General features: G+C 45.0%; 1 protein-coding gene across 8 annotated transcripts in view; it reads left to right on the forward strand.

Annotated features, from left to right (window-relative positions):
* Positions 1-14,931, forward strand: part of LOC131901450 (disks large homolog 5-like) — a 122,809-nt gene that overhangs the window by 27,381 nt on the left and 80,497 nt on the right. Inside the window, exons 2-3 of one of the 8 annotated variants that reach the window (XM_059252601.1) lie at positions 501-663; positions 1,840-2,355. The exons of the other annotated variants lie outside the window; for them this stretch is intronic. Coding sequence (XP_059108584.1) covers positions 501-663; positions 1,840-1,975 — 299 coding nt within the window. The 3' untranslated portion in view covers positions 1,976-2,355. Of the gene's footprint in view, positions 1-500; positions 664-1,839; positions 2,356-14,931 lie in introns of those variants that run through there. 8 annotated transcript variants of the gene reach the window in all.

Consider the following 14,931-nt stretch of genomic DNA (forward strand, 5'->3'; position numbering starts at 1 on the left):
CTAATGAGCTGTCCCTCTCTGGGTAGGGTATTGCTTCACTTTATCCTAGTGGATTCCTACAGATTCCATGGGAATCTGATGCTAATATAAAGGGAGGGAAATTCCCCTGGCCATCTACCAGGACCTCAGACATTCGGATGCTTTGGTCCTTGGCACGTGTGATCAGGACTTGGTGCTGCTAAGCTTTAGGGACATCAAGACTTACCTGCATCACATCAGATATGAGCTGACACTATCCTACAAATCTACATGGCTGGGATACATTATGTCTTCCAGGGCCAGGGGACTGCACTAGGGAATGAGGCACAAGCCTAGCCTTGCTGGTTGAGGACAGAGATATAGATCATGGGTACCAGTTTGAGGATAGCTGCCCTGCTCTTTGAGAGTTTCACTGGGTCTTTAGCATTTCTTCTTCCTCGGGCTTCTTGGGACTCATCATGGACTCTATTAACCTTAAGCCATTCAAGTATACAAGTTCACTTTTCTTTATCTACCTGCAGGGACTACAGAGGAGGCACCATTCCAAATCTCCACCTCCACTGTGCAGGAGGAGCAGATGAAAAAAATAGAGAAACTTACAAGCCGGCTACATAATATGACAAGAAAGAGAAATGAGCTGCGTGGAATCCTAGCCAATTACACCAACAAGGATTTGATCAACAGGTAGTCATTATGCCCAGTTCTCTGCTGACCATCTTGATACCACAGTATCAAGCCCAGGTTTCCTGAGGAACAGGAGACTGTACATCCAGGGTGTCCTGGTGCCTAAACTAAACTTCCTGAGTGCATTCAAGATGCAGAACATGGACCCTGGGTAGGAGTGAAATGGGGACACAGGCTGTACTGTTTCCTCCAAATGAAAAGCAGAGCCTGTGGCCTGAATCACAGTCTGGGGATAGGGACAGTAGTGTGTGAGCTCTCAACATGCATTTCAAGATGCCTTGACAAATGTTGACTTGGGGGGGGTGCTAGGTCCTGTTAGTTTGTTGTGAGTCTTTGTACTTGACAAGTGGATGTTTGTGTCTGAAAGCTTCTAACAGCAGCTAGGCAGCTCCTAGCAACAGCTGGGGTGAGGGGCCTCGTCCCATTCATCCATCTCAGTTTGTAGCAGGAAGGCCTGGAGCTCCTCAGTGCTTCTTTCTGGTCTTCTGCCTTATACTCTGAAATAGTGACACCTCCCTATATTTATTGGGGATCTTGATTGTATGTGGTGTGTGTGTGTGTGTGTGTGTGTGTGTGTGTGTGTGTGTGTGTGTCTGTGTGCTCCTGAGTGTCCTGGCTCTGTGGCATGGTCTGAGAATTTTACACAGTTTCCAGCAGATGGCACTGCTGAGGCCAGGGAAGCCCACTTTGAGCAGCACGCTTCTTGGGCACTGTGCTCATCTTGGTGGAACATTGGAATTGCCTGTGGAGTTTATAAAGCCATCCTGAAACTGGGACTCCTCCCTGCAAATTCTCATTGTGTGCTCTGGTCCTCTGTGCAGCAATAGACACCAAATATGTGAATCCCTGTTGTGAAGACAGGAGAAATGTCATCATAGTTTTCTGGTGGGCCCAGATATGTGGCACAGACTCCTGGGAAGTTCTTAGAGAGCTAATCTATAACTGTAGGCCCACTGAGGGAGCTCATGTATCCCTGGCACCCCTCTTTGGACCAGCTGCATCTTCTGGCTCGGGGACAGGATGGGAAATTTAGTAAGCAACAGGAGGTCCCAATTTGTAAGTGCCAGGCTGTGGCATCCATTGGGTTGGGGTAGTCCATGACCTACCCTTATTCATGTGATCCTTGTGGCCTGTGTTCATGAGGTTCTTTTCTCCTTGGGCCATGCCCTACCACAGGCTGAATTTTGAGCTTGAGATGCTCAAATTGGAGCATAAGCAGGTTATGTCTGACCTGCAGAAATTGCCCATAGAGATCACTGATGCTTTGGACAAGTGCATGGGGCTGATTGAGGAGACTGAATCCTTCAGGTAAGTGCCTGATTTATCTTGAGAGGAACTGTCTCTGACCTTCTTTGTCCTTGACCCAAAGTGAGGGCTCTGGTTCCAGCCTGTCTGCCTCTTAGCAAGCAACCTGCCTTGTGGCCCTTGGACTTGTGCCTCTTGGACTCAGTTTTGCTAAGTGTGGAAAAACACTGAGGCCCTATCATCATTGTCCTGCCAGCCTTGGGAGCCTTAGACAGAAAAATGGTTTGCACCATGAAGGGCATGTCTGGCAGCCCAGGTTCTCTGGGCACTGGCAGGGGCTTCACAGACCTGGTTTCCATGGGACCTGTAGGCTGAATTTATTCCTGTTGGGACTTCTTCCCTCCTTCTGAGAGTGTTTTCCCTCTACCTGCTGCTGCTTTCCCAATATCATGATCAGTTAAGTGACCCGTCCCGCGGGCCACGTTATTTGATGACACCCGAGGAGGCACCTCCTGGAAGATCAATGGGGGTGAGAGAGAAAGGAGACCAGGCGCGTAAAGGAAGACAAAGTCAGTCTGAGTTGCGTCAAAGTCTCGTTTATTGCAAGGGGAATCAGGCTTATATATGCTAGGAGCTAGGAGAAGTAGATAGGGGTATGGAAAGTTACTAGGAGGAAGTTAGGGTAAGGTAGGGTTCAGGAAAAGGTCTCTTTGTTCCAAGGCCTGATCAACGGACCATGCAGCAAACCATTATGTTTCAGGGAGTAGATCAAAAGGTACATACTGTGGTCTTGTTGAAAAATGGTTGCTATTGAAACTGTTAACGGAAGATTGGGTACACAGCTTTTTCCCATGGGAATCAGTTAGGCTACTTGGCTCCTGACAATTCCCCCTGCTTTCTATAAAAAGGCCAAAGCAGGCTTTGGTCATAAATCGAGAGGGCCCCTGTCTTAGGCTATATGGGGTGCAGTCCTGTCTGGCAACGTGCCATGTTGAGCCGGTCTCTGGCGACCTCTGTACGTTGTGCTCCCAGCACAGGTCCCATACTATTCCCGTCATTGAGTACCCTCTAGCTTTTAGTTATAGGGGTTTTTAGGTTCGTAGGCCACTGAACCTGAGCCTTTCACCTGTTTCAATAGTTTCCTCTCGAGTTTCTGTCCGATGGTTATGTACTGAAACAGTTTTTGATAGGGCCGAATCAATCTGATTTTTGATGAATTGTGTTAGTCGTTGAAAAGCCCAAGGACCAAAGGTGAGGAGGAGAAGAAAAATGATCAAGGGGGCCAGGAGTGTGGGGATCAGAGTAGAAAGCCAAGGGGACCCCTTTAGCCAACCCTCAAACCAATTGTTTTGATTTTCAAAATCATGTTTTCTTTATGCCAATCTTTCTCTTAGTTTATCCATTGATTCTCTAACTACCCCAGTGTGATTGGCATAAAAGCAGCATTCTTCCTTCAAGGCTGCACATAATCCCCCCTTCTTTAAAAATAGTAAATCCAGACCTCTTCTATTTTGTAACACAACCTCAGAGAGCAAGGTTAAAGACTTCTCCAGGGCAGAAATGGATCTTTCTATGGCCTCTAGGTCAGTAGTCATAGCCATTTGTAACTGCATAAGGTGGTTGCTCTGCACAAGGGCAGTAGTTCCTGTACCAACTCCTGCAGCGATGCCTCCAATACCTAACAATAGGGCAATAGTCATAGACACAGGTTCTCGAGTGTATCTGCCTCTCTGCTCAAAGAATTCCATCACTGAGCTTTCTTGATGATAAGTGACACGAGGCCATAACTGGACCATCACACAAAATTCATGGGAATCATTAAATATCTGAGCAGATATGCAAGGGGTCAATCCCGTGTTACAGGCCCAGTAGGACCCGTTGGGTGCTTCAAGATAATAGCTCCCTTTATAGGGTGTCAGAGTTTGTTTACAGAGGTGACAATGGGTCGATGGAATCTTGCCCAAACAAGAACCTTGTCCGGAGACTTCAGGGAGTGTTAGTTTATGTGGCTTAGTCTGACACCTATTGCTCAGGGAAGTGAGGTTATTGGCAGTAGTCTGAAAGGCGATTCCTTCATAATAAGGGGGACTGGAGATAAGGCAGAGTCAGCAACCCAAGGTTCTGTTTGGATTTGTGGCATTTAGGAACAGATAAGCTCCCTGGACCAAATTAAACAATCTGTCTCCTGTTCCTCCAAAAGGAGTAAGGGGAGTGCCATTGCTGGAGTCTACGATGGTAGTCACGGTGCTTGTATGGTAGAGAAAGGTACGAGGATGAGGTGAGGGGGAAGGAGGTGATGGCACCTTTTCATGATTGGAGGGAACTTTTTGGTCAGAGAGAACTACATTGGGTCCTACCGACTTTGGGTACAGGTTTTCTATTGTTAGCAAGATCTTGAAAATGACTCCTTTATCTGTGCCATCAAGATACCAGCAGAGTCCCCATGTTTTTCCTGAGGGCCATTCTCGATTCGCCCTACCCTGAGGGGTGAAGGTTATGTTTAAAGTTAATGATAGCCCGGGATTATAGGCTGTCCCAGTATAGGAGCTAAAGCAAAAATGTCTATTTGTGCTAGGCTTACTGTATCCCCTTGTAACTGAAATAAGGTCCCAAGATGAAGTTGGTTCCCAGTAAGCTGCCCCTGTAGTTTCACAACCCCATTGAGCACAAAAGAAGGTCTCGAATCCCCCACATCTAGCAGCTGTGGCTCGGCTTCTACCATCCTTAGGGCAGACATAAAAGTCAGATTGTGCTAACCTACAACGAGCTGTAGGACTAACACAGCCTGGGGCAGTCATCATAGCAGGGTCATTATCATGGAATGTCCCACAAGGGCTTGTCCAAGTGGTTTTAGGACTGTGAGGAAATTGATTGCAGTTTGGAATCATTTGAACCCCTGTACCATTTAACTGGTGTTGGCCAATAATAGGTATATCCCAAGAATCCAATCCTGCAGCCAGATGACAGAAGTCAGGAGTGAGTGATGGTCACCAGGAATAGGGAGCATGGTTTGCAGTAACCTTCCAGACCTCCTCCCCCGTTACTATGAAAATTTGCCAGGTAAGCTTTTTAATAGCATGGGGGCTTTCCTTGGAGATGCAGGAGAGGGGAAGGGGAAAGAGTAGTAAGCAAATGATGAAGCAGGGGTTGGTCTTCCAAGGCTCGTGACGAACAGGTCCTGCCATTGAGATGTCTGTGGCTTCCTTTATTTTCCAAGCTGGAGGCATTTCTGAAAGAAAAAGAGAGAATTTTCGTCTCAGGGTTGTGTCCTGGACATAACAGTTATTTTTTCCTTAGTCTAGGGAGGCAATCTGTGTAGAGTAAGGCTTAATCAGTCTTTCTGGTAGCCAACAAGCCCCATTTTCCTTGGAGTCATAAATACATGCAGATCCCTTTCCCCAGATTATAACTGGATCAGGACCACCCCATATTCCAGTTATTGGATCTTTCCAAAGGGCCTGAGCATATCCTTGTTTGGTTTCTGGGTGCCAGTGTCGCTCAACCGCAGATTTTCCAAAAGCGTCCAATGTCAGAAAATTTAATACAAATAGGGCGTGAGAAAGCAGAGCTTTGTGGTTTCCCTTAAGGGGAAATAGTGTCTCTTGTGAGCTAAGTTTATTAAGAGTATTTTTTAAAGTTTGGTGAGCTCTCTCCATGATACCTTGGCCTTGAGGGTTATAGGATATTCCAGTGATGTGTTTAATTCTTAATTGTAAACAAAATTGTCTAAATTTGCTACTAGTATATCCTGGACCATTATCAGTTTTTATACATTTCGGCTGACCTAGCACTGTGAAGACATGTAACATATGATTGATAACATCTTTGGTGGCTTCTCCATTATGAGCGGAGGCACAAATAAATCCACTGAAGGTATCTACAGTAACATGTATAAACTTTAATTTGCCAAAAGAAGGAACATGGGTGACATCCATCTGCCATAGTTGTCCAGGTATAAGCCCTCTGGGGCTTACTCCATAATGAGGTTCAGGTAAGAGCATCAGGCAATTTTTACAGCTTTTTGTAATTTCCCTAGCCTGTTCTCTAGTAATTGAGAACCTTAGTCTCAAAGTTTGAGCATTGAGGTGATGAAGGTGGTGCGCCTCACGAGCAGCTGCTACCTGATCATGTTCCAAGTGAGAAATCAAGATAGAACGTATAGCAGAATCAGCAAGTTCATTTCCCTGAGCTAGGGGTCCAGGTAGGCCTGTGTGGGCACGAATATGGCCAACATAAAAGGGTAGCGACCTTTGTCGGATTAATTTTTGTAATTCAGAAAACATTTGGAAGGTGGGAGTAATGGGTTGGATTATTGGGACCATTTCTAAAGCTTGTAAAGCCCCTACCACATATCTACTGTCTGAATACAAATTAAAGGAACCACCTTCAAAATTTTTAAAGACAGCAAGGGCAGCATACAGCTCCACCAGCTGAGCTGACTTAAAAAGGGTTGTCATAACATTCTTTTGGCCATTGAGGACATAAGCAGCTTTACCATTGCTTGACCCATCTATGAAAAACACAGGGGAGTCCGGGATGGGCTCCATTCGGGTATTTTTAAAAAAAACAAAAGAAGTAAGGGAGAAGAATTGTAGGAGTTTGTTACTGGGCATCTGTGTGTCAAGTTTCCCTTCATAGGTGCAGACAAGGATGGCCCAGTCAGGACTAAGGGTGCATAACCATTCAAGTTGCTCTTTATCATATGGCATAACAATAATATCAGGGTCATGCCCAAAGTATCAAGTGGAGGCTTTTATTCCTAACATTATTGATTGGCAAACCAGGGAAGGATAAGTAGGAAGGATTTTTCTTTTAGTAACAGGAAGATGTACCCACAGTAAAGGTACGGACTCTTGCCAAAGCAGGCCTGTAGGGGCAAAATCTGTAGAAAAAATGATCAAATACAATGGGAGAGTTGGGTCAAAATATCCCGTGTGTTGTTGAGTGATGGTCGTTTCAACCTTTTGTAACACCCTCTCTGCCTCCACAGTAAGGTATCTAGGGGATTGAGGGTCGGAGTCTCCTTTGAGGATATCCTCAAGGGGGCGTAACTCTCCCTAGGTTATTTTTAAATAGGGTCGCAGCCAATTGATATCCCCTAAAAGCTTTTGAAAATCATTGAGACAACGAAGTGTATCTTTTCTAATCTGGATTTTTTGTGTATAGAGGAGGTCCGGGTGTAACTCGAACCCTAAAAACAGGAAGGGGTATTGGGTTTGTATCTTCTCTGGAGCTATATGAAATCCTCGGTCCTGAAGTGTGATAATTATCTTTTGAGCTACATTTTGTGTTTTTTTCTACAGATTTCCCTGCTATTAACAAATCATCCATATAATGTATAATATAAACTTCGGGGTATTAGACCCTCACTGGATCGATAGACTGAGCTACATACTTTTGACATAGCATAGGGGAACTGGCCATTCCTTGGGAGTCATTGCTAGGAGCTGGGGAGCTTGGAGTCTCTGTTTGCTATAGTAAGCTTTTTATCAAATAATGTAAATGCCATATTTACCAGATCTTTGACAGGTTTGAGGACCATTATCTATTAAATGTATCTGAGCCAAACAAATCTAGGCCCAATCTTAAAAATATCTCTAAATTTGGTAACAATAATCAGGCCAATTTGTTTTCCTATAAATATATTAGTCAAATATACCTCTCAGTTTTTTTATTTAAATAGAACAGTTTATGTTTTAAACTAGTATCTGAATAGCCAGATGACCAGTATTAACTTGTATTTCTTAACACAAAGGACATGCAAACTCAGACATTCAAAACCAAACATACATGTGGCCACATTTTTCATTCATACCTGTAGAGTAGACAGACATTTTTACAGCTATGACCCTGTGGAGTCTCAATGTAACAGCAGAATAGCAAGACAAAGAAATCTGAAACATATTTCATTTTTTTTATATATCTTAAGTCATTTTTTTTAAATCATTATATAAGCCTTTTTATCCTCAGACCTTTATACCTTGTTTTTACGTATTCTAATAACTTGTATTTTATATATTTTTTAAACATTTTTTTTTATCTTAACCAACAATAATTTGAAACCAATTTTCTTAAGTGATGGCAAGTATTTGTAACCCATTGAACTCAAATGACCAAAACCCATGTAAATTTTTATTTTTCCTGTGGAAACAAAAGCATAATTTTCCCAGTATCTTGAACTGGTAATTTACCATTTCTTTTTAAGCAATACCAGGACAGAGAAGGGTTAACAAAAGAAGCTGCTGGCCGGCAGAAGAGACCTTAAAGTTATCACAGTAAAGGGAGGGAGGGGGAGCAGTGGGCATAGAGCGTGTCCTTGGCTGCCAGTGTTCCTAAAAAAAAGTTTCTGTTAACTCCTCTGACTAAAGTCAGATTCTCTGTTCAGTGTTCACACAGTTTTTGTCAATTGCAGGCAGTCCCCATTGTCCTGTCCAGAGCTCCTGTCTTTGCCCGCCTGTATGGAAAGCACGCACCCCCACCTTCATGAGAGCAGTCAGCTGGCTGCAGTCCTGATAGTAAGAGAGCTAGGGAGGGACAGAGGTGGCCTTTGTTATGCCTCTCTTTCCTCCTCTTCCTTTAGGAAAATAAGGGAGGTTAGTAGACAGAAACAAATAACATTTACACAGACAATCCAAGAACCGGAACATCAGCACTGAGAAGACGGCCTCATTCACAGCTAGTGAGCCCCTCTTGCAGTATGCAAGCCCCACCTGGCAGGAGCTACCTGTTTATCTCAGTTCAGTCGGGGAGTGGGAGTGGGGGACCCAGTTCCCTCTATTGTGGCTCGCACATCCTTTCAGTGGGCTAGGCAAAGGTCTAGTGGAGAAGAAGGGAACTGTCCCATAGCATCCGTCACAGTCAAGTCAACAATGAGAACAATTAATACATTACACACAAGACCAAGGGCACACGGAAAAACTTTGTCCCAACAAAACAACCAACAAAGCTCCAAGAACAGTGACAGCCTGATGTGCTCTGGGGGGGGGGGAGCGGATAACCCTCCAGGCTCAATCACACCAAAAACAATCCAGACTCGAGGATCTCTGTCCTTGATCATACAGACATCAGGGGCTTCCACATCCCTGTCAGTCAGACATGCACCTTTTTTCTTGGAAGAGAAGAAGAGAGTAAAGTAACAATGATCACAACAAAACATACCAAAAAAAAAACCACAAAATGGCTCTGACAAATTCCCAGGACAAAATACAAAGTGGCACTTCCTCCCACCATGGGGGAAGATACCCAAAGATGCTCCTAAACCAAATCGTCACCTCTGAGGTGGCTTTAGGGCTCTGGGACATCTCCCTTCGCTGCCAGGTTCACTGTCTGGACATGTCTGCCCCAGTGAGAGCCTGCAAAGTACAAATCAAGCCTGCAAAGTACAAAACAAAAGTAACAAGACAGAGAGACACAGACAAGACAGAGAGCGCTCTTACGGGTAGATGTCAATAAACCTCTGGACACTTGGGTGTCAGGCAGGGGGAGTTTGAGAGAAAATCCTCTGCAAGGGCTAGTAAATGTGAAACATGCCCATCTCCCTCTGCTTCCTTTAGAACATCTCTAATCACACCATAAAAACTAAAAAAGGCATCGGGGACATTTTCCCCATCTCTGATTAATTTGTTAATATCTTTTCCAACCTTGTTCCAAGTCAAAGGGTGAATTCCTGGTCCATCAATCACTAACCAGGGACACTTCTCCTCCACATATTGAAAGAACTTTACTAAATCCTTTTTTTTTTAACTCTTAGTCCTCTCTCCCTAAGATTACCTTTCATCTCCTTTAAAAAAATAGCCTCTTTAGATAAATTTTTTCCCATTGATCGATTGGACGACACTTACCTCAAGACTCTCCCGTGTTGCACGAGTGATGCGGTCCGGGCGTCTCTACCCTAATTCTCTCCGGGGCCCCTTTTGTTATTCATCATCCGGTAGGTCACCGTGCCTCGAGCCCCACGTTTGGGCGACACTTGACCCGTCCCGCGGGCCACGTTATTTGATGAGACCCAAGGAGGCACCTCCTGAAAGATCAATGGGGGTGAGAGAGAAAGGAGACCAGGGGCATAAAGGAAGACAAAGTCAGTCTGAGTTGCGTCAAGGTCTCGTTTATTGCAAGGGGAATCAGGCTTATATATGCTAGGAGCTAGGAGAAGTATATAGGGGTATGGAAAGTTACTAGGAGGAAGTTAGGGTAAGGTAGGGTTCAGGAAAAGGTCTCTTTGTTCCAAGGCCTGATCAATGGACCATACAGCAAACCATTATGTTTCAGGGAGTAGATCAAAAGGTACATACTGCGGTCTTGTTGAAAAATGGTTGCTATTGAAACTGTTAACGGAAGATTGGGTACACAGCTTTTTCCCATGGAAATCAGTTAGGCTACTTGGCTCCTGACAGTTAAGCACAGTTGTGGGCTGCACCTTGTTCTCAGAGGCACAGGATCCCTTTTGGCATCAGGGTTTTCCGAAGTAGTTTGAATCTCTCTGGAATTTGGTTATTCTCTGGATTTGGCCTGCCTCTAAGTGATGCTGGCTTGGCTACTGAGAGCTCCATTCTTGGGCTGTCTTGGGGTCTGTGACTTTTCACAGTTGGTGGTATTTGGGGGTAGGAATGGCAAATGAAGGTTCTCTGGGGCTCACCATATTTTGACAGTTTTACAGTTACCTCCACAGCCAGGTCCTCCGAGATTGGACTCAGCTGAAGGAGAGTGTACATGTGTTGAGACTGAAGAACGGACTGCTGTGGAAGGAGCAGATTGAACTGCAAGAGTCCTGTGAGGAGCTGAAGAGGCTCTTGAAGGAGGCCCATGAGATGATCTGTGACCCCTGTGCTGAGCCGCAGCAGGTAAGCTGAGGCAGCAGGGGCAGGTGCCCACCTTCCAACCATAAACATAGAGACACCCATATACCATCCACCCATCCATCCAGACTCCCACCTACATACCATCCAAGTGTTAATTTTTGTGATCACTCCCAAGTCTTTCTGGAGAGTTAGCCTCTTGCAAGAAACTGGATAATTGGCAAGCAATCCCTCCTGCTCTGCCAGAAGCTGAAGTACATTGAGAGAGATGGGTCAGTCACAAATTACACACCTACATGTCATTATGATCAGAGGGCTGCTATGCAGGGAGCTACTTAGGGAACAGCACAAAGCTTTCATTGATGATGTCAGTGGCCTCTGGCTCATTTGCTTTGCAAAGGTCATGTGAGATCACAGGGAGGAAGTAGCCTTCAAGGACTAGAGCCCAGTGCCAGTGCAAAGTGCCAAGTGAGTGGTTTTCATTGTCAATGTTTTGGATGGCATGTGGTCTTCTCCTTTCTTTCTGCATCCCAATGTGTTCTCTTCCTTTTGCCAAGCTCTTGGTTCATAGTGACAGAAGCCTGAGTACCACCTTGTCAGTCCTTTTTCTGGGCATGGTGCTGGACAGTTCTCTGGGAGCATCCTGGAGTTTCCAGTCCGGAGCTGCCTAAATAACCATACATGTGGGAGGACTTTGACAGGCTGAGGGTTGGAGTGACAGATTTGAAGCTGCAAGAAAACATTTTCTCCAATCCCCTCAACATAGTCTGACTAAGCTGTGTGCTCCACTAGGAATTTTTAGTCCCTAAGGGATGGATAACCGTGTTGTAGGCCTCAGTAGAAACCCTGATGTGCATATTTTAAATTCAACTGTTCATACAGCATGATGTACTCTTCACTTTTTTCTGCTCACTTCTGAGTTTTGTGGTCTGTGTATAATCTATGCAGGCGTGTGTAAATGTGTACATTGGTGGGTGTGTTCAGAGACTACATAATGAAATTCTGTGTCATCATCTGTTGCTCACTCCATTGTTTCCTTGATCCCAGGTCTTTCACTGACCCTGAAATTTTCTCTTTGGGCTAATCTGGCTGGCCATCACTCTTTGGATCTCCTGTCCTCCAAAGTAGACCTTCTGTTCTGTTTTTTTTCTCATCCAATGTTAGAAGTTTCAATTGCTCAGAAATAGGAAGTATGTATTTGCTTTCTCTTTTGTTTATTTACTTTTACTGCTTTTATACTAATGAGTTTTCTAATAAGTAACAAAAAACAAACAATACAGCTCTTTTAAAAATAAACAGCAGATTTCTTTCCTTTCACTGCCCAGAGCTAACACCACAGGAAATGTCTGTTTTGTCTCTTACTTCTCAACAGAGAATCCCACAGTGCATCTCCTTGCTGACATTGTGTTGCTGACTATATCCTGTGCATGGCTGTGTCTCAGAACAGATTCCCTCTCATAGTTGTGCAGAGTGCTGCATTCTTGAAAGCACTGCAGGTGATGTCACTGGCTTCCTTCCGACTGACATTGGGCTGAATTCATATCATATTCACTGTCATCTGTTGAAAACTTCCTGGTGTTGACCATGGGTCACTTTCTTTCTCTTGGACTATCAAGGTCATCTGTGGAGGAGCCAGGATGAGTTTAGTGAAGAGACTGTGATGGGTGAACTTGGAACCTGTGGGGTCAGGGGGTTTTGTGATGGATAAAGTTTGTTCAAGGAAAAGTAAGTGCAGGCCGGAGTAGCAGAGCCTTGCTGAGTCTAAGAGCCTTGTAGACAGCATAGAGGACCCACTACCTCCACATGCATCAGAAAAGGTGATGCAAGGCAGCAGTCCTCTCACTGATCATTCTAGGTTCAGGAAGTGTGTGTGTGTGTGTGTGTGTGTGTGTGTGTGTGTGTGTGTGTGTTGGGGGTGTGATATGTGGTGTGTTGTGTTTTTCTGTGCATCTCTGTGTGTATGTGTGTGTGAACTTCTATGTGTGTGTTTGTATGTGAATACTGTCTATTGCTTGCACACTATTGTTCCTTTGTGTGTGTGTATGTGACCATGTGTGGGTGACTGTATATGTATGTGTGTGTGTGTGTGTCCATGTTTCCTGTATGTATAGGGGTAAGTATTTGTGTGTTTGTGAATACAGGTACTTATAGGTGCAAGCCTGTTTCTATGCGTGGAGTTTAACCTCCCTGAGTGTGTGCGTGCGTGTGTGTGTGTGTGTGTGTGTGTGTATGTGTGTATTTCTGCATATTTGTATGTTCACTTACTCATCTTTAATGATGATGGGACCAACTTTGTTGAAAAAGTACTGTGCCCCCTCACTTGCCATCCATCAAATATTGCATGCTGCTGCCCATCTTTCTGCATGTCAACGTAGGTCACTAGAACAGAGGGACACAAGAACCACTGAAACTCAGTGGTATTCAGGTATTTGTAGAGGCAAAAATATTTATCTGCCCAGAAATTCTTGGAGCAAACCAAAGGAATGTGGTACATGAAGTTTGGGAGGAGGCCACTGTGGCATATCAAGGTGTCTGAGAGATAGGATAGCCTGGCTGAGGGTTTGTGTCCTTGTCTGCTCTGGGTGAATGGTGACTGCACACTCAATGGTCAGGTGACTTGCTGTGTCTTCTCTATATCCTGTTTTGTCCTCATCCACATTGCCTGCTACCACTTGCTTTCCCCCTTTGTCTAACCTTGGCTCAGTTAACCTTGACCTTGGAGCTCAGCCTGCATGTTAGTCCTTGAGAGATTCTGACTTGCAGTGTGCTTCCAGCTGCATCTCAGTCTGGCAGAAGTCCCCTAGCCATGCTGTGGTGTGAGAATGGGGCTGTCTCAGTGAATCCCACTTAGGCTCCTGAGGGTCTAAAGCACTCGCCATGTGCTGTGTCTATAGCACTCAGTAACTGCTTTTCTTCAAAGTTGTTTACTCTGAGTTAAAATCAGCCTCATGGAGGGTTTGGAGAAATGAGGACCCTCAGACATTGCCTGTAGTGTAAAATAGTGTAGCACAGAGCAAAGCCACACACAGGTCTCAGAAAGTTAAACTGCAATCCCCAGGTGACACAGGGATTCCAGAACATGAAGTAGGTGTCTACAGAGAAGCTAGGGAACATCAGGGTTTTATCAGCACTCCTGGGAGCAGCCTCGTGATGCCCATCATTTACTGAGTGGAATAGGACACTGTGGTCAGGCTCTTCCATGGAATATTGTTCAGCATGAAATAATACATAAAATCATTTGGCACTGACTTAGTCAGCCATTTGTTACTCAAACATATCCCTGGCACAAACACCTCACAGGAAGGAACTTTTTCTTTTGGATCCTGGTTATGGAGATTTTCTAGTTTCCTGAGCTCTTTGCTTCCCAAAGTGAGGCAACCTGTGGTAAAGGGAGCCCCTTTAAAGGTAGTTGCTCACTTTGGGGGCAACTGGGAAACAGTGAACAAGACCAGTGGGGTAGTCCACGACCATCCAGTACTCCTTTGCTGGGGAACATTCCTATACTGCACAGTCTGGGGAACTTCTTAAGCAGGGTTAGTTAAAGAGCGAGGACCCCAGAGGGCCACCTGTCTATGCATTAGTTTATAGGATAGACACTTCAGTGACTGAACTGCCTATCTCTCATGCCCTCTGTGTTCTTCTCTCACCCAACAGGTTTACCTTCTTTTCGTTAGTATCCCTGGTGGTTGCTCCTTATGTTAATATTAACTGTGAAGCTAAACATGTTAGTGCATTAGTGTGTGCTTGTATGTGTGCACACATGTACTTGTGTGTGTTCATGAGTTTGTGTGCATATGGTGAGCAAGCCACCACTGAGAACACAGTCTTCTAATGAACAGGAGCAAGAGAGCCTGGATGAAAGACCGAAGGACCTGCTGAAGCAGAAGGAGCTGGTCACCCAGCAAGGGGACTTGGCAGAAAAGCTGCAACATCACTTCAGTGTCTCTGAGATGAGTTAGGAGCCCAAGCTGGCAGGAGTGGTTAGAACCATGTAGGTCACCTGTCCCCGGATCTCTGTCCTTTTGGGATTCCCACCATCTGAATAGCTCCCAGCCACAGCCAAGGAAAGAACATCTCAGGATATTGTACTGGCCCAGTCAACAAGAACATCTCCAGGAAACACTATGTTTGATCTTTAGTGTTTCTGGGGTTGTATACCCCTTACTCCCAACTGAGTTCTCTGGAATCTTCTCAGTTTCGCCTGTGTCTCCCCACAAATCTCCCTATG

The sequence above is a fragment of the Peromyscus eremicus genome, unplaced genomic scaffold (genome assembly GCF_949786415.1).
Source record: "Peromyscus eremicus unplaced genomic scaffold, PerEre_H2_v1 PerEre#2#unplaced_83, whole genome shotgun sequence".
Taxonomy (NCBI): domain Eukaryota; kingdom Metazoa; phylum Chordata; class Mammalia; order Rodentia; family Cricetidae; genus Peromyscus; species Peromyscus eremicus.